Below are 19894 nucleotides of genomic sequence, written 5' to 3'. Positions count from 1 at the left end.
GTCGTGTCAGTCTATGTCAGTCTCAGGAGTTAGTGTGTATTTAGAAGTCCCAACAGGTTGTGAGTTGGGTGGCAAAACAACCGCTCCTGCCCTCCCCCTCTCATATTGTCAACTGTCTAACAATAGAGGAGTGTCTTTCTTTTGGGGACAATCACCTCCCAGTGAAACTCCATCCCTACTACCCCCTCCTCTTATGCACCCCGCCTCTATGCCTTTCTTCCGAGTGACTGTAATCTGCCCCAGCGAGGGAGTGAAAGAGAGAGAGAGAGAGAGAGAGAGAGAGGGAGGGAGGGAGGATGAGGATAATGAGTGAGGGAGTCAGGAAGCGTGACTGTCACTAGTGTTTATGTGTGATCTGTACGGAACATCCAGACAAGTAGTGGTCACGTGAGCCGAAATGACAACCCAAACCACAGAGTTTTGATTTTTCTGGAGGAGAGCTGAACTGAGGAGTTGAAATTTTGGGAATACTGTACGTCCCAAATCCAGCAGAGTCTTTTTGGATGCCATGGGGGGCTCCGTCAGCCAGCAAGAGAAGGGTTCACCTCGCAAGAAGAACAGCATGTAAGAGCCTCCATTGTCTTGTTGTTGTGAGCTTGATGAGGATGCGCAAGAATAGCTGAGTCATGGGAGGATGCAGTTGATAGAGCACGAGCGGCAGATGTTTGTTCTGATGACTTGTTTTGAGTTGGTCGGAACCAAAGTCACGTTCGGCCTCTGACTGTCAGGCTTTCTGCATTAACACACCTTGTGATTCTTTGTGAGTATCATTAAAAGCAGCATTTGTGCAAAACCGCTGCCAGTGGTGATGAAATATGCATCTTACAGCCTCCTGACTTTTAATCATACATGTGTATTTCTGTGTGAACGTATGATGGATTCTGCTGGCTTTAAAGCATGTTGTTATGAGGTTATAAAAGCACCAATCCACTATACTACCGTCCCTGTTTGTTTTTATCCTTCTTAACGGACCGTGAGTCCTTTCGCTTTGTACCAGCACAGCTAATCCCAGCAGTGCTTTTAACTCTAAAACCTGCACGTTCACTCTTCTGTGACATGTATTAATGTACAGCTTATCTTAAGTCACAACATATTATTCGTTCAGTCATGAAGAAGCAGGTATGTTTTTTTAAGAGCAAATATATATATATATATATGTGTATGTGTATATATATATATATATATATATATATATATATATATATACACATATTGTATATACACATACACATATCATCGCTGTCCTGTGAAAAACAATTATGTCCATTTTTCTTATTTTTAACATTAATGCAATGTCTTTAACGCAGAAGCATCATTCACATAAAAATGAAAAAAAATGGACATCAGTGTTTTTCACAGGACAGCGACGATATATACATTTACATTTCAGAGGAAACTGACCTAGATAGATTCTGAGCTTATTTCAGCGGAGAGGCTAACTGGTGTGGCCTATAAAATGTTCTTTCACCCCAAAAAAAATACACATTATGAATACATGAACAAGCGCGATGGTGGAATTGTGGATATTTATACTCTAATGAGGCTTGCAGGGATGAAAGTGGAAAAAAAAAAAACAATGAATGTTTAAAGGCTGATAATAGTTTTCAACAATGTTCCGATAGTATACGATAATATGCAGCAAAATCAAATAGAAATGGATTCTTACTGAGCTAAATTTAGAAGCCCAGTTGCTGCGAAATCTTAAGTAGAGCACCAGGACAAGAGCACATATGCTCTACAGCATTGTCTTGTAATTGTGTACTCTGCTGTCCCTGTTGTAGTCACCGATAAAAGCTCAGTTGGTGTCTTTCTATAGAGGAGCCTTTAATCTCTTTTGGGGTCAAAATGTCACAGTTTATGACATTACTTCCTCTAACATAGCCGAGTTTTACAATGAATCTAAACTAGATAAAATACGTATGTTTTCACAAAAAATTGTCCCGCGGGTTTTTTTTTCACTTGCTGGTTGTTAACTGTCTTGGCGAACTTGCTGTTTACTCTCACACATACGACAAAATGAATGTAATTCGTGTAAATTGAAAGTTTGACCCCCCATCTCTTCTTCTCCAACATCCCTAGTTCTGAATTCGTTTCAAATGTATTCTGAACTTTGAGTGTGTGCAAAAAAGTGCTCTATAAAACTGATGGAGTATTCTCAATTATCTTTATTTTCATATTCATACATGTAGTTAAAATGTAAGGCCACTAGGTAGCAGCATACTGCAATACCTCTACAGTATTTTTAAATCCATCCCTTCATTCTCTGTACCGTTTATCCTCACTAGCATATTTAATCCTCACAAAAACAATGTCAAGTGTTTTATGGTTATTCAGTTCAGTGTTGACTTCTACATTGAGAGAAATCTGCAAAATTACAATGACAGCAAATTGATTGCACGATCACTAATTATGAATCATAGTTGTTGTTGAATTGTATCGCACATGCTTTGATTTTATGTCCTTGTTGAACTTAACTTCTGCTTCCATTAAAAATGAGTACAATAATGCACTGAATGTGAACGATCCAGCAAGAAAAAAATCTTAAATTACTCACATTTTGAGCTTTTATTTCAATAATTCTTTCTTTGTTTTTCTTTTCTCAGTATCAGTATTTTATGAGTGTACTGTGTACAGTTGATTTTTTTAAAAGTAAGTAAATCATGTCTTTTTTGAGTCTCACAGTTTCTAAGGTCCAAGATTAGAATTTAACATTTGGCCTTCAAATGTTCTCTCCATGCTACTTCGGCTTCCTCCCACATTCCTTTGCTCAAATTCTTTTTTTAAACATGTATCTGTGCTGCATTAGCAGGATAGCTTGCAGTGGATCCGCTGATGGGTAAATGTTTGACCTGAAGGTGGCGCTAGATGAGAGGCGGGTCCACCTTTCATCAAAGTGGGATAGGGAGATAAACTGACATTTGAAAAGCATTGCTAATTCTCCGTTCATGCGCACACACACACACCAAAATAATGATCTAATCCAGCATCACATCTCTGCAGTGACTAACTCGTCAGTCATTGTTGCCCGCTTTATTATTAGCTCAGAATTAGCACACATGGTGCTATCAGTCACAGACAGTAATTCATGATTAAGGATGGGCATTCTTGTTAGATGACATGATACACGTGACCGTCTGGGTCTCAAATTTACCGTACTGTATAGTTTGTATGGTGTTACTTACTGAATGTAGAGTACCATCACCAATGAGTGGTTGGTTTTTTTTTTTTTCTCTTCTAGGAGCTATTTGTGGTTTCACGGTATTACATAATAGTTGTTGCTGCCTCCCTACGTTTATTGCAGTTTTTAGCTTAGAGAGGGTAGCAGCACAATCCATTATGCTTACTGTGTGTGTGTGTGTGTAGGTTTGTGTGCCCAAAGGCATGGTTTGGTTATACAAAGCACATCCTCGCTGGCCCGTCCGACACTGCGGGTCGTTTGTGAGCGTTGTCCTCTTCAAGATAGACAGGTTTGTCTTCTCAGCTGTCATGACTGACAGAATAACAAAAAGAGAGAAAGGCGACAATGTCAGGAATTTTGTTTTAGTATATGCCTCACTTTAAGTGTGGGGAATAATCCCAATTGGTTCAGTTCCATTCGTTGCGCATCCGTCACAAATTGAACAAGGCCATTTTCTGTGTTCACCGGTGTGACATGCTAGTTGTCAGCATATTGGCACACAAATAGCTGCGCGCCAAACTACCTCATCTTTTTCAATATGTCTCATATTTATGCTGTTAACAGCAATGAAGTGGTTGTTCCTGTTCACACTCTAAAATATTTTAGCTTCCTCTTGTTGGCGGGTTATTATTCTAAGAGCGTTTTTTCATCTGCCCTAGTTTCCGTGCGTATGTGTGTGTGTGCGCGGGCCCGCGTAATGCAAACACACGAAGCTGCCCCGTCACTTACATAAGTGATCCATGATCAGTATGAGTGAGAAGGCAGGAGATATTTTTTTTTTGTCGATGTGATGCACTGTTATTGTTGAATGTAGGTTTGCTTTATTGACACGTTTGCTGTCTGCCCTAGATGTAGACAATAGACCCTCTGTGACCGTGTTCGCACATCAGTGAAGAACTAAAGGTCTTCATTAGCGGTTCACAGACCAACCAGTAGACAAGACCACACTAGGAAAGGTTATAACAGAATGGAACATGCAGATAATAATGCCAGAGCAAATATGTTTTAGTTGTTTTACTTTTGGACTGTAATGAAAACAATGTGAACAATCACTGGCAATGCGAAGTTACAAGTTACATTGTTCCACTCCTTTCCTGTAGGTGGTGGGGCTGCACACCACAAAGTGGGCATCAGCTGCCACACACACAACAGTTTTTTAAAACCACAACTTCACCTTAAAGCGGAAGTCAACACAAACATATTTGTTTCAAGAATATGTTCTATGCAAGCCCACTAGTTGAAACAGGGCATTCTGATAAATATTGCATTTGTGGAATAAGTGTTAATCCACTCGTTTTTAGCCATCTCTGGGGGCGACCATTTTGTCTTCTGTCGACTGAAAATGACATCACAACTGCTCACAACGACCAATCACGGCTCAGATTCAGAAAACAGGTCAGCCGTGATTGGTCGTTGTGAGCAGTTGTGATGTCATTTTGAGTCAACAGAAGACAAAATGGCCGCCCCCAGAGATGGCTAAAAACTAGTGCATTTTGCTGCTTAATTTATATTGCACAAATGCAACATTAATCAGAATTAATCAACTAGTGGGCCTGCTGGGAACATATTCTTGAAAAAAATATGTTTGGGTTGACTTCCGCTTTAAGTGGGACCTCAATTTAACAGAGTGGAGGGGTTGTCTGTAAGATCTTATTGGCCGTTAAATTGAAGTACTTTTTTCATGGCCTGAAAAAACACAATACTGTTTAAAAAAAAAAGCAAGCCAGTGAGTTCTGGTGGCTCTGGCCAAGCAATGGGTGGAGAAACTCAGATTAGGGGTGATTGTTCTGTAAATTACTGTAAAATGCACAATGACATTTCCAACTGTTTTTACTACCCCAGACATTTTGTACCATTACATTATGGTCCAAATCCAAATTGCAATTACTCAAGAGCATTTACCTATTGTGTGGCCTCAGATCAACGTTTCCCAAATGTTATTGCGCCTTGAAAAGTATCACTGCACACCACCCAACAAAAATGTCACAAAAAGTATATTCTGTAAAGTATACTGAAATAATATTGAGCTCATCTTGAGTTTTCTCATAAATGTGAAATCTGGGCCTGTTAAATTGAATATATGAATAGCAACAGGTGGTTACACAGGCTTATTGTACTTTCTGCCACCTTGTGGAAGAGCATTTGATTGTTCTGCCTGCACTACAGTATATGTCACTGGCATAGATGGATGAACAAAGATATAGAAATTAAAATGACTTTGGCTTTTGATTCGACGTGAGACCGACAGTTTTCTGCTGTTTTCCGGTGTCGATTGTATATAGTATTTTGTGTTAATTTATTGCTTTCACTTGTTATAGTATTGATATTTTGTTGTTGTATGTAAAGTGCTTTGTTATACCTGTAGCTGTGGTGTGAAATGCTCTATATACGGTGAATTCAGTTGGATTGTATCAATTTTGTAGTAAATAATCCATCCATTATCCCAACCGCTTATCCTCATGCTGGAGCCTATCCCAGCTGACTTCGGGCAGCAGGCGGGGTACGCCCCGAATTGGTTGCCAGGCAATCGCAGGGCTAACTCAGATAAATAAACATTCGCACTCACAATCATACCTTGGGACAATTTAGAGTGTTCAATCAACCTACCATGCTTGTTTTTGGAATGTGGGAGGAAACCGGAGAAAACCCACGCAGGCACGGGGAGAACATGCAAACTCCACACAGGGAGGCCGGAGCCGGGATCGAACCCACGACCTCTGAACTGTGAGGCGGACGTGCTAAGCAGTCGCCCACCATGCCGCCGTAGTAAATAAATAATTAAATTTTCAAATCAATTAAAAATGAAACTGGGTAACGCTCTGTGGTCAGTTCTCACATCACCACGGTTGAGGTTCACTGCCCAGGCTATCTTGATGACATCAGAGAAATCTTGGATGTTTTGTCAGGTTGGCGATGTCATGACATCACTGTATCATCATTGCTTTTCTGTTTATGAGTTCACCATTGATCAGCTTGTTGAAAAAGTCCAACATTTTACTCTTTTAAAGCTTTCACAGCAACATTAAACTACTGTTTTCATGCAATGAAAGGCATTGGTGATGTTTTCTCCCAAACTCCCCCACACCACCTCATTAAATTAGTAGATGAATAAAAAAAAAAAATAGACCCTGTTTCATGGTAGCTTAAGAGTCCAGTGGTATTCTATAACATACAAGATTTAAGCGCCCACATAGGCACACTAACGTGTTTGTCTCGTAAATCTAGATTTTACGTCTTTTCCATCCTGTTTGGCCGACTGTCCCGGAGTAACCCGAGTCGGTCGTCTCGTGTCCTCATAAAACAGGAAGCCGTTTTGCCTCTCGTCCTTCACAGGGAGGGGAGGAGGCACGGCGAGGAAGGGAGAGGTTGACTCCTGAGGAAGTCATGCAAACATGCGGGAGAAGAAGAGCAAGCTGCGTCTGTTTGACCAGCTGATCGTTCCTCCCAGCGAGAGGAGGGAAGGCAGGGAGGGGAGGAGTGATCACTGATGCTCCACTAATCTGCATCAGAGAGGAAAAAAAAAAAGCAGACGACAGAAACAGCAGCTGCGGCGGGGAAGGAGGCACACCTTTTCCCTGCCCAGGATGGGAAGACCGGGGAGGAACTGACACGTTTGGAGGAGAAGAAAGCACCAATGACCAGTTTATTTTTAGAAGCTCCTTGTTTGAAAGAGGAAGAAAGACCAATAAGCAATCGAGGAGGAAGAGGAACCTCAGAGGCAGTGGCAGCAGCACTTTAAAAAAAAATATATACCGGTATATTTAATTCTCAACCTTACGCAGTGATGTCCTGGTTGTCTCCAGTCCAGTGGGCCAAATGGACATGGTCAGCGGTGACGGGGGGCTCGGGAGATGGCGGCCACAATGATGACAAGTAAGAGACTCACACTTGAAGTGGGGATGACACTAAGTCGAACTAGAGGCCGACGGGCTGCAGGTGGGCTTGCTTGGGACGAACATCTCATTTGGACTTTTGACGTTTGCCTTTGGTAACGACGTGACAGGTGGCTGCACACGCAGATTCAAAAGCAGATTAGTCGCAAGCCAGGATTTTACTTTTGAGTCTTGACTGTATTACTTTCGAAATTGCCGTTTCATCGACTCAACTTTATGCCCGGTTTGTAATTTTAAGTGAAAGTGGATGTGACGGGCTACCTCTTATTATTGTGTGTGCAAAAGGAGAGGCGTGCAGTTTGGTTGCAGAAAGTTGGGGGATGGTTGAGAGGGAACCACAGTTTCCAATCCTTCAGTTTTTTTTGTTTTTTTTTCCATCCATTTTCAGTTTCTTATCCTTCAGTTTTTTTTGTTTTTTTTTCCATCCATTTTCAGTTTCTAAGTAACCATCCAAGATCGCAACCGTCGGGGCCATCACTGGGATAGGCTCCAATGTGTGTGCGTGTTCCTGTGAGTGCAAGTGAGAGAGGGGGAGAGCGAGAAAAAGAATGTGTGTGTGTATTGTATCTGAGGCTGGGTGTTATGTATATTAGGGTTAGCTCTGTGGACGGTGCAAGCTTGTATGGGAACCAGTGTGGTTGGCTTCGGCTCCGGCGTAGCTCTGTTCCGAGTACTGTTTTTCATTAGAGTGCGGGTGTTTTGATGTGCTTTCATGCGTGGGCACACTTGCGTTTTCCCACATCAACTCTCACTCTTTCACTCCCTTCCTTTCGACACCCACCACTGTTGAGGAAATTAATTTGGCCTCGCTATTGAGGCCAAGCCAAAAGACTCAAAAGTGCTTTGTGTGTGTGTGTGTGTGTGTGTGTGTATACTTGCACCAGGAGAGTGTGTCTTTATTGAGGGGGCAAAGGATGCAGGTGGTCTGCTCGGACCCTCGGCTCTACTTCCTCACACCTCCCCCTTCCTCTGACTTCCCTCGAAATGAAATAACTTGTTTATTTTGAGTGCCCCTTCTATTGTTGCTTGTCATTCCAAGAAAACCTTGAAGGCCAAGGCCCAGCACCCTGTTAATCAAGAAAGTGTACATAATGTCTTTTTCTGCTATATAACCTTCAGATTTTCTTTTTTTTTTACTTTAGTTGCATTACAAAAAGTCAGCAGTAGGAAAGATACGAGCATCAGAAATTTTGGTTCTGGATGTACTGTATGTTCCTCCATGTCTTAGGAATGTTTTCGAGGTGACTTTTTTTTACTGCATGCTTGATATGTGTAACCATTTCGGGGACATGAAATATTGTCTGAATGTCATTGCTTCAACTGATCTATGGCCTACGGCTTCTGTTACGAATGAGCGATTGTTCTTTTCTATGCCACGACCGACCATGCACAGCAAATAAAAGCATTTTTTTTTTCTCTGTATAGTTCAGACTCCGAAGGGACCTATGAGACCCCAGAGGCGGAGTCCCCAGGTGTTGTGAAACTGCTGAGTCAGCTGGACAACTCCACACACACAGGTCATTATTCAGCTGCTCTTAACTCACATTCTTGTGCATCACATCTCTGTACTTCATATACATTATTATTCAGCTGAATGGCACATTTCTTTTTGACAGTTGCTGTCCCCCACAGTGTTTTGAGATTATATAACTCATTCTGATTGCTATTTACAGATCATCTAATGAATAACCCTTTTGATTATGTAAAAGGGTGACATCACTTTTCCAGTGTGACTCCATTTGAATTCTTCACTTATTTACTTTAACTTAGAGAATAGAATACCATTTGCCTATAAAGGGTGTTCGGGTGAGACCCTTATATGTACAAATACATCTTTGTAATATTGAATAATATTTTATCCTTTAAAAAAAAAAAAAAAATTAAATAATGATACCTACCCAGTTCGTACCAACCTACCTACTTACCACCCTACAGGGTGGATGCATGGCTACATGCTGTACTGCTCTTAAACCAATTGCACAGCACATACAGTATAGAGAAACAACCGACCAACAAACAAGCATTGACACTCAGTCATACCACTTTGTAGTTGCGGCTCCCCTTCGACGGCCGTTACGATGGTGAAACCAAATAAATGTCTTGTCTCATCGTAATTACTACATGATGCATATTACATAGTTACGTAGTTTTGAAATCAGAAGTCAATGATTTGTACAATGATTGTTCCAAGTTACTGTAAAAAGGATAACAAAAAAATATTGCAAAAATCTCAATGTTATTATTTACTACTCATACCAATTTTAAATGTTGGTACAGATTTTGTGGTTTAGAGTCTTCAATGAATCGAGCGCGCATGTTTTTGGAACGTGGGAGGAAGCTAAAGTACTGTAAAGAAGGGCAGAGATTCAAATGCAGAATTACTTGGCTGCGTGGTAGACATGCTAACTGCGTAGCAGACATGCTAACCCCTACTTCACTGTGATGGCATAATATTTTGCTTAGCGTACTTATACATACCGGTAAATAAATACACAGTATACTGTATACAGTGTATTTTTGTTCCTTGAATGTTCCAATGCTGAATATGGCATCACTACATGTTAAACGGCACTGAAAACAGCTTTACAGATGCCATGTGTGCTCTGCAGTCTGCTTTGTGGTAATGACATCTACCACCATGGTGGTACCAGTCATAGTAAATCATTTCCTAAGGGGGATAGAATCAGGCATCAGTTTAATCTGCCGAATATTTCGGGCATGGCATCAACTAGAGCAGCGGCCATTATTTCAAGAAATACAATAGCTTTGATTAGGAAGGTTGTACCTAAAGAGGTGTGATGAGTGTCTATATTGATTGTAAAAAGACTGGCCCACTATTGGAAGACTACAATGACAAAGGAAATACTGTTCGGATGAATTATAGTCCACTTCTCAATATATCTGTGGAATGTGGCCACGCTTGTATCAGATGATAAAATACTTCTGTTGAGTCTGAGCTAACAGTCTGCCTTTCTGTCGCATGCGCTTTGAAATGCACTACGCCGATGGATGAGGTTGTTTTTATTAAGAAATACAGTGCCGTTCTCTAATTAGTCTGATGCCTCGGAGGATACACGTTTGTTGATATCGACCGACTCACTATGGAAACATTATGTTCTGATTTTGCCCTGCCTCGTTTTCTCGTCCCCTTCTTCATTTAGCTGAGAAAAGGCAGTGAAGGCCTGTTGTTGACGTTGCTAGGCCACTTGGTGCTGTGAACTCTGTCTGACTGGGTGGGGCTCCTCTACAGCTGTTCCCTCTCACGATGGCGTGAGTGCCTGAGAGAGCCCCAATTCTGGACTGCACATCAAGTGGCATATTAAACCTTACTGTGAGCTGCTCCATCTTACTCACTCGGGATCAATGTGACAGAATGTTGTTTTATGCTTGTATCTAGTGCATGCTATACGCGTTCTGAAAGTGCGTGTGAGGGGGATTATTTTTTACCATGGATCTGTGTTCCGCACATGAATAGTATGACTCAACTGAGATCCATCTGCTGTGGTCGTTAGCTTGCTTGTGAACAGGATGTGAAGGCTATACGGCAGGAAGCCTGCAGCCATTTTAAGTGTTCTAACAGGAGAAGGGAGAGTCACTTCATAAGGGTTAAATGCCAGGATGACAAATAAAAGCATTATAGCCAAGGACAAGTTTGTGGTTTTCAAATCAATGACCATAACATTAGGAAAATCTGCACAACAAATCCACTTCAAAAGATTTACAAAAATAATAATGCTCAGGTTTGAGCATTATCGTTTGAGAGTCAGAAGTAGTAATATAAAATGTTTCCTTGGAGCGGAAGTCAACCCAAACATATTTTTTTCAAGAATATGTTCCCAGCAGGCCCACTAGTTGAAACAAGACATTCTGATAAATATTACGTTTGTGGAATAAGTGTTAATCTACTTGTTTTTAGTCATCTGTGGGGGCGGCCATTTTGTCTTCTGTCGACTGAAAATGACATCACGGCTGACCCGTTTTCTGAATCTGAGCCGTGATTGGTCGTTGTGAGCAGTTGTGATGTAATTTTCAGTCGACAGAAGACAAAATGGCCGACCCCAGAGATGAATAAAAACAAGTGTGTTTTGCTGCTTAACTTATATTCCACAAACGCAAAATCAATCAGAATGCTAGTGGGTCTGCTGGAAACATATTCTTGAAAAAAAATATGTTTGCATTGACTTCCACTTTAAAGTTGTAAACATCACTCACTATGATGCAGTGAAGTTATGAAATGGACAGTGAGTGTATAACATGTTATGTAAGAACTGTTTTTTTCTCCGGCCACCCTGTGTGGAGTTTGCATGTTCTCCCCGTGCCTGCGTGGGTTTCCTCCGGGTACTCCGGTTTCCTCCCACATTCCAAAAACATGCATGGTAAGTTGATTGGACTGTCTAAATTGCCCCTAGGTGTGATTGTGAGTGCGGATGTTTGTCTCTGTGTGCCCTGCGATTGGCTGGCAACCAATTCAGGGTGTCCCCTGCCTACTGCCCAAAGACAGCTGGGATAGGCTCCAGCACGCCCGCGACCCTTGTGAGGATAAGCAGTATGGATAATGAATGAATGAATGAATGTTTTTTTCTCTTTCCCACAGACCAATTTGTCGACAAGAATTCCGGCCAGGATGAGGTTGACGCCCTCAACAACCTGACTGGCTCATCCCCCAACAACAACATCTTTGGCCTGAACCAGAACCTCAATCTGACTTCAACAGCCAAGACCTCAGGCCAGCCAAACACCGCATCACAAGCGCAACGACCTCTGTCCCTACCAATCCACTCCCCGCTGAACACACTCGATCCTTCAGAGGTGGACGACGAGGCGCCGGTGATCTCTAACCTGAGCCCGGACTCAAACCTGACACTCAGCCATGACCTCTCCGTGCATCACGACTTGCTCAACGGCAATGTGAACTCCGATTGTGCAACACCCGCCTGCTGCCAGGAGGGAAGCGTTATCACGTGAGTAAAGAAATAGAAATGCTCACATTGTACCAACTTCCAGTTACTGTAGACTCCTCCAGCTGGACTGTGACTCACATTTTCAAGCTGAACAAACGCAGCTTTGTCTCTAATGGCGGAAGGGAACAACAGTGAATGTGTGTTATTGTGCGCAGTGAACCTGAGCTCATCAAAGTGTGTTTGCTTTTTGTGTATCTCTGAATTTATCAGCTCCACCAGTCCGGTGGATATTTCATTAGGTACACCTGCACAAACAAACAAGAACTCGAACAATAAAAACAGGAAACTGAGGCACTCAAAGTGATTCTGAATTGAAAGGCTTTTATTTTACTAACATGGCCAGTTGGAAAAATGCTTTGTCAGATTTGTCAGAGTGACGTGAACTTGGGAGATACTCACATGAGCAATTAACAGCCGTAATGGATGATTGGATGTTTTCTCTCGCTTGTTGTCGACTCCAGAGGATAGTGTGCCAAAAATAATAATTTCTCTTGGTCTCGTCTTTGTTTACATGTGTCTCCAGCTCACATTTTGTGAGGTTACTCTTTTTTGATTTGTGACTCATCAGATTATCTGATCACGCAGAGTGAGGAATTCCCACCGGCAGACCCTGTTTATGCTAATTTGCATATTTATATAGGGGCGCAGAGAGGGAGGAGTCTGATACTCCAACATGTATGGTTAATTCCGCACTGATTGACATATGTTAAATAAATGTGCTTGGATTCATGCTTTTGCTCGGATTCATAAATCTGGATTTAAAAAAATTTTTTTTTTACCTTTTCTGGATGTGGACAAAGAGGCCCCCTGGAGTCTATCCCAGCTTTATTTGGGCAAACAGCTGACTCCACCCTGGACTGATTGCCAGTCAATCACAGGACACATGCATTATAGAAACAGACAACCACCCGCACTCGCAGTCATACAAACATTGAGTGGGAACTGAATGTATATCCTGCCTACATGCAAGTCTGGCAAGTGAATCTATATGTTGTCACTCCTGTAAGTGTCCACTATTGCAATACAAGTAATTGAATTTAAACGATATTCTGCCTTAAGGATAGTAGCTAGTTACTAAGAAAATCCATCAGCGTCATGCATTATGTTTCTAAAGTACAGCCACAACAACAGCGACTAAAATGTTACAACTCTCTGGAGACTGGGCATTATCTATGTGAAAGCAGATATTTTGTGTGGGTGTACCTAATGAAGTGTGCTGTACGTTTATCTAGTGTTCAGGGCAACTGCTTATTTTGTGTGGCACAATTTCGGAAACTCCATGTAGAATTCCATCCAAACACCCTTGTGCAGGATTTCAAAAAGGCTGAAGATTGTTAACGCAGATGTTTCATAAAGTATTATATATTGATTTACGTAGTTGTGTATTTATTGTAAATAATTATTTCCTATTCACACGTATCCCATGGTTGCATTTCAGTGACCTTGATGCTTTTTTTTTTGCTTTTTTTTTAGCAGCGTGTAGAAATGTAGATTGTCTCCCTCTTGTGGTTTTTATTGTCTGCTAAACAAAAGCGCAACTGGCCTACCCATCAAAGGCAAATCACTCTCTGGAGTGGTGTCATAATTCCTCGTGATTAAATTTGCACGAAAGGCAAGATGCAGAAATAGGATATACAGTACTGTACAAATCGAGAGTTCAAGTTTGACATGTACACTACACCATCACACCACAAGATGGAGCCACTCTACAAATGTGAGTCAATTCAATCCAATTTTATTTACGGAGCACTTTAGCACTTTTAAAACTACTTATGTCCCAATTATTAAAGTGTTTCTGGCGTTTAGGAAGCCTGCTCTAGACTCATGTAACATGTATTTCTATAATGTTGCAGTTAATATTTGACACTTAATATTAAAATAAAATGTATTCATAAATAGTTATGAAAAATATTGCTGGAAATTGGAATCTTACCTGTGTCAAGTTCAACAATGAGCATTTCTTATCTTTAAGAGATTAAGAATGTGTTTACTTTGATTTCACCTTTTATTTTTTTCTATTCACTACACTTAAACGTGTGTGTGTGTTTGTATTGACCTTGTCTTTCCGTCTAATGGTCAAGGTGTGTGTTCTTTTAATCTGTTTCAATCAAGCATAGCATCTGGTAAATTGCTGTCGCCTGTCATCCTCTATCTCCAAGTTAATGTTCTCTTTTTTTTTTTTTTCCCACATTCACGGCGCTTTTCTCAACGTTGATGTTCAGTAACTCGTGTCAAGTAAAACCGGAGCAGCCGACGCAAAAGGACCTCAGTGGGAAGGCGAGTATTTAGTAGCGACATCACAAGGGTGTACTCATTTTGCATTACTGATCGTGTTTGCTCTTGATAAAGGATGATCATGGCGACCATGCTACTGATGAGGAGAAGTTGGCTAGCAGCACATGTATCAAAGCAGACAAGGACCAAAGCGGTGAGCAAATATATCAATTCATTATCACTTAACAGCACTCATTTCATCTTCCATTTTCAACTCCTGTAAGCATAATGACCATCTGTTCCAATACTTTGGGCTGGACTTTTTTTTCTCTAATAAATTGCTTTGTTATTCCTCCCATAAAAGCCGGCTATTGTCCTAAGATCAGATAGCTTTTAAAGTTTAGTCAACAGGCTTCAGCTCCCCCACACCTCCCAAGGGCAAACAATCTGTCGATCAATCCAGCGAGAAGGTCATTAGTCCTTACTGTTACACGTACACTCCAACATAAATGATTAACTGGCGCTGCCGTAATACACTGTTAGTCATGTGCGCCGTGACTGTACAGTGTAGTCAGCGCTTATCTGCTTGAGAAGACAAACAAGACGTGTCCTGCCATGTAAACATACTTGTTCAGAAGATAACATCGACAAGAACCCTTTCTTTGGACTAGTAACTAAACCACCACTTTTCAAGAAACCTGAATATCATCAATGTCCTGCGAAAAACACTTGTGTCCAATTTTATTTTTAATTTTCACATTAATGCAACGTCTGTAACACGGAAACACCATTCACGTAAAAAAAAAAAAAAGAAAGTTGAAAAAAAATGGAGATACGTTTTTTTTTTCACAGGACATCGACGCTATACATTAGGTTACATAAGATCTAGTCTGCATACATCTTATAAACCTATTACTGTACTTTTCAAACGATGAATTGCTTCGGAAACTAACTATGGAAATGTTTGGTTTTTTTTTAGTTTAAAATACCGTATCTTAACGTTGCGTTGTATGAAAAAAAGTGTGACTTATAGTTTGAAAAATACAGTGAATCATGGAAATACTGTCCACGGCTTGTAATAGATCGTCCTTCACTGCTATATTATTCAATGATAATGTTTAATTCCAAATCATAATATTGCAAAGCTCTATTTCTTGTACCTAATGTGAAATGATCTCTTTCAGCCCAAATCTGCCACGTGCCTCCCACACCAGAAGAGCCAGACAGCTGCACACTGGTGAGAACTGCACTTATTGTATTTATTTCTGAATTTATTAGAAAGTCACATCACTCGCACTAAAGAAAATCGTGGTGTCCTTACGCCCTCAAATGCAAGCAGCGAATCTTGCTACGCTACCGCACACTCCACAAAGATGGCCACACTCGACACTTCCGCTTGTTACCATAGCACAAATGACCACATGTGTGTCTCATATTGGCCACTGAGTTCCTCTGTTCAGAGGACAGATGGATTATGATTATCATCCAGGAGATTAGAATGGACCTTTTTTAATCCAAGCAAGGGCAGAGGCTGCATGGAGTGGGGGGAGGGAGGACAAGGGCCGAGAGGTGAGCAAGGTTTCGAATGGAGAAAGGTTTGAGAGACAACTTTTTTTGTTTTGCAGCAAAAAGTCATTTCTTCAAGGAATTAACGCCCCTTTTTCTTGTCCATTCTCTGACGTAGCCAAATAATTCATCTTGAAACCAGTTCATGACACAAAAGGTGGTTTCACAATATGTTTAGATACTGTATATATGCCCATATGGCGTCACTGATGGCGTAGTGGTACACACGCCTGAGTTGTGTGCGGGCAGCGTGGGATCGGTTGCCGCTCAGTGACGGAGTCTGTGTGTGTGCGCGCCCCGCGACTGGCCGGCGACCAGTTCGGGGTGTAGTCCGCCTTTCGCCCATAGTCAGCTGGGATAGGCTCCAGCACCTCCTCGCGACCCTGTACAGGAGAAGCGGTTTGGAAGATGACACATGACACATGTATGTCCATATGCTGAATTGAGCAACAGTTTGGTTTTCCTCTTCCCTCAGCACAATGACGACCCGAGTAAGTGGAAGAACAAATCAGGAGGAAGCGGCATCCAGAAAACGGGAAGCGAGGTCTTGGACTCCATTTGTATCAGTGAGGAGGAGAAAAGGGCTGTTCTAACCCTCATCAGAGAGGAGGTACAAACTTTTATCAGTTTATAAATTGATACGTTTTCTCTATGTGCACGTTCCGTCTCTGATCACACCTAATGCCCTTTTTTTTTTTTTTTTTTTTCCAGATCATCACTAAAGAGGTGGAAGTGAACGACTGGAGGAGGAAGTATGACGACAGCAGACAGGAAGTCAATGAGATGAGGTGAAGGAGATGACGGGCAGATACGGACGGACGGACGGACAGACAATCAATTTCTTTTGTGCTTTTACAGAAAGATTGTTGCAGAGTATGAGAAGACAATTGCTCAGATGATTGGTGAGTGAGTCCAAGTTACGTAGTAGTCACAGCACAAAAATAGTATTAGATATCAAGCGGTTATGTTATGCTTGCAATTTGGGGTTTGCCTCTAGGAAGAACGTGCGTGTTTGTTCATTGTTTATCATCATTTGCTCGATTGACTGATATCGATTATTCCTCCTGTCAGAGGATGAGCAGAGAAACAGCCTGAGCTCCCAGAAGGCTTTGCATGCTGTAACCATGGAGAAAGAGGCGGCGCTGACAGACCTCAACTCGGTGGAACGCTCACTGTCTGACATTTTTCGGCGCTATGAGAACATGAAGAGCACCCTGGAAGGCTTTAAGAAAGTAAGAAGACGTCGGAAGGTGACATTTGACTGCGGATGATTTTTGCTATGAGGGCACAGTGCGCCGCTGTGCCAGCCAGAGAAATTTCGGGAGCAACAGGATTTCATTTTCATGCGAGGGTGTGGTCAATACTAGTGAGGGTGTGGGCAAAGTACAGGTGGAGTCTTTCCTGTAATTATAATCAGCGGTCACGACGAGGGTCAAATCACAAAGGAAAGCCAAAGTAGTCTTTACCCAACCCGAGGGTTTAGAATTCCAACCCTGCGTCACCCCGGTTACCGTTGAAATATCCCTAATGTGATGTGGCTTTTTAAATACGCTGACTCTGACCCGTTTGCCTCACTTCCATGATTCCAAACAAAACGACGATGGTGATCCTAAAGGGTCAAAAAATGTTACGAATATTTGTGCCGCAAGCTGGCAGTCCATTTGACACCACTGGTTGACAAACGGGCAGAGCAAATCTTCCTCGTGTCATGCCGCAAATTTGTGTCCCGGGAATTCGGTTGCTCAACAAGTAGCAATGAATCATTTGTTCCTTAAAGGGGAAGTCAACCCAAACATTTTTTTTTTCAAGAATATGTTTGATTCAGGCCCACTAGTTGAAACAAGGCATTCTGATTGATACTGCGTTTGTGGAATATGAGTTAAGCAGCAAAATCCACCCGTTTTTAGCCATCGCTTTTTAGCTATTTTGTCACTTCTGTCGACTGAAAATGACATCACAGATTCTCAGGGCTCAGATAACGACCAATCATGGCTCAGCTTCTGAAAACAGCTGAGCTGTGATTGGTCATTGCCTGAGCCCTGAGCAACTGTGATGTCTTTTTTTTTTATTCGACAGAAGTGACAAAATGGCCGCCACCGGAGATGGCTAAATATAGCTGGATTCAATCTTATTCCACAAACGCAATATTTATCAGAATACCTCGTTTCAACTAGAGGGCTTGCATTGAACAAATTGTTGAAAAAAAAAAAATGTTTGGGCTGACTTCCCCTTTAAGAAAAAATGATGTATTCAACTCACGTTTCCCTTGGAGCAGAAGGCTCTCCTGCTCCACGCAGCAGATAAAGAACGGAGAGAGATGGCACACTTACACAAAGTCAAATAAATGTGCAATTGCCGTGTGTGCTTCCTCTACAGAATGAAGAGGTGCTGAAGAAATGTGCTCAGGAGTATCTGTCCAGAGTCAAGCAGGAGGAACAAAGGTACCAGACGCTGAAAGTCCATGCAGAGGAGAAGCTAGACAAGTAAGACCTGCCCGAAACAATAAAGTGCCATTCACGACCTTCGGATGTAGCCGCGGGAAAATGACGACCCGCCTTTTGCGCAGGGCCAACGAGGAGATCGCTCAGGTGCGTTCCAAGGCGGGCTCTGAGAGCTTGGCGCTGACCGCCAGCCTGAGGAAGGAGCAAATGAAGAACGAATCGCTGGAACAAGCCCTGCAGCAGAAGGCAAGCGGCCTCGAGCCAGGCCCAAGCGATAGCGCCTTTGCTTTTTTTTTCTTTGTGAAATGACCGCACTTGTCGCTCCGTCCCTTTTGTGCGATAGAATCAAGAGATTGAGGAGCTCACGAAGATCTGTGACGAGCTCATAGCCAAAATGGGGAAAGTAGAGTGAGACGAGCGTCGTGACTTCCCGTGCATGCCTCCCGGCCAATGAGATGTCCAAACTCCTCCCCCGTGCCAGCCTGCGCCTGAAGCTCCTTCCTGGCGTCCCCCACCGCTTCCCGCCTCTGCGCTCGGTCGGGCTAATAGTGACTTTGCACATGTAAGTCATTTGCTTTGCATTTGGCGGACTCCTCGTGCTTTTGGCCGTCCTGCCCGGTGGACAACAACCATGATGTGCTTGTGGCTCAACTTGAAATTCCCAGCAGCTAACGCCGTAGATGTCATGCAAGTCCTCCTGCGGGGTGACATCAAATTCAAAGCGCTCACTTTTGAGATCACTTTCGACTCGTAGAAGTACGCTCGGAGAAGCTTGAACAAGTGTTGTTTAGCGTTAAAGGAGCAGCTGAATCATTTATTCGTCTGAACTACTCTTCGAGGCATTGCGTGGGATCAGATGGGTCGCCAAGGCTGCACGGCAACGACAGATCGAGATGGCGCGGCATCCGATCAGAACAATGAAAAACGTAGACAATAATTGCCCCGTGATTGTATTAACGCTGTCATTTTCTTTTCCCGTCTGAGACTGCTGCGTGAGCTACATTGGAAGCCAAGAGAGATTGAACAATCCTAATATGAATCGGCACCACATTTACACGATCATAGCCAAGTGCCAACTGCTTTTTGTTATGCTTCTGTTACATTAGAGCACAGGTTACTTCCAGGTTAATGCAATCTGACGCATTTTAACAATCCCATTTGAATCGTATTACACGTCTGTATGCTTTCACAATCATGTTTTACAACTGCACTCTCAAAATCATGACGCGTTCATGATGTGTTTTAGTTCATGCCACTCTTTTCTGTCCAGACACTTTAGGTGTTTTGTTTTGTTTTGTTTTTACTAAATGTGAACGCAGATGATCTACAAAAGGCACCTAACATGAAATAAATGTATTTTGTTTGAATAAAAAAAGACTAACCACAACTTAAAGTGAGCTTTGTAAATTCATATCGCAAGCCTATGAATGTACCACATTGACTTCCAGGGTCACTTTATTTCATTACATGATCTCAATCTTGTGTTGGGATATTGGAGCCTTACAATGCACTGTACTTTTGGCAAAAAAAAAAAAAAAAATTCTATAATGGGAAACATTTGCAGTTCCTTCATACGAAAAATTTAAAATAGAATGACATGGACAGTAGGCGATGTGCCCAAAGAGGTATGAAATAAATACG

General features: G+C 42.0%; 1 protein-coding gene across 3 annotated transcripts; it reads left to right on the top strand.

Annotated features, from left to right (window-relative positions):
• The first annotated feature begins 287 nt into the window (after positions 1-287).
• Positions 288-19640, top strand: LOC147146941 (transforming acidic coiled-coil-containing protein 1-like). Of its 3 annotated transcripts, XM_086030369.1 has the most exons (14): positions 6532-7051; positions 8497-8588; positions 11666-11797; positions 11879-12032; positions 14255-14309; positions 14382-14460; positions 15431-15483; positions 16288-16422; positions 16524-16600; positions 16671-16714; positions 16884-17044; positions 18189-18295; positions 18379-18499; positions 18597-19640. In XM_086030369.1, exons 1-14 carry the CDS (start codon positions 6963-6965, stop codon positions 18663-18665), a joined length of 1368 nt encoding a protein of 455 aa, XP_085886495.1. In that variant the 5' UTR covers positions 6532-6962; the 3' UTR covers positions 18666-19640. The 3 variants fall into 3 exon arrangements, with proteins under 3 accessions (XP_085886494.1, XP_085886495.1, XP_085886493.1); XM_086030368.1 differs by lacking the exon at positions 6532-7051 and adding an exon at positions 288-564 and having other exon boundaries at positions 11666-12032; XM_086030367.1 differs by having other exon boundaries at positions 6534-7051; positions 11666-12032.
• Positions 19641-19894: the final 254 nt, after the last annotated feature.

Source organism: Filicampus tigris, chromosome 5 (genome assembly GCF_054856515.1).
Source record: "Filicampus tigris isolate MCC_2025a chromosome 5, RoL_Ftig_1.0, whole genome shotgun sequence".
In the NCBI taxonomy this organism is placed as follows: Eukaryota; Metazoa; Chordata; class Actinopteri; order Syngnathiformes; family Syngnathidae; genus Filicampus; species Filicampus tigris.
The sequence above is the reverse complement of the archived record's forward strand: the minus strand, read 5'-3'. Positions and strand labels throughout refer to the sequence as shown.

Bases quoted from the DNA above. Each gene is read 5' to 3' on its own strand.
- LOC147146941 (XM_086030367.1), top strand. From the start codon at position 6,963: ATGTCCTGGTTGTCTCCAGTCCAGTGGGCCAAATGGACATGGTCAGCG. The intron at 12,033-14,254 runs GTGAGTAAAGAA...GTTGATGTTCAG, and splicing joins CAGGAGGGAAGCGTTATCAC to TAACTCGTGTCAAGTAAAAC. The intron at 15,484-16,287 runs GTGAGAACTGCA...CTCTTCCCTCAG, and splicing joins AGCCAGACAGCTGCACACTG to CACAATGACGACCCGAGTAA.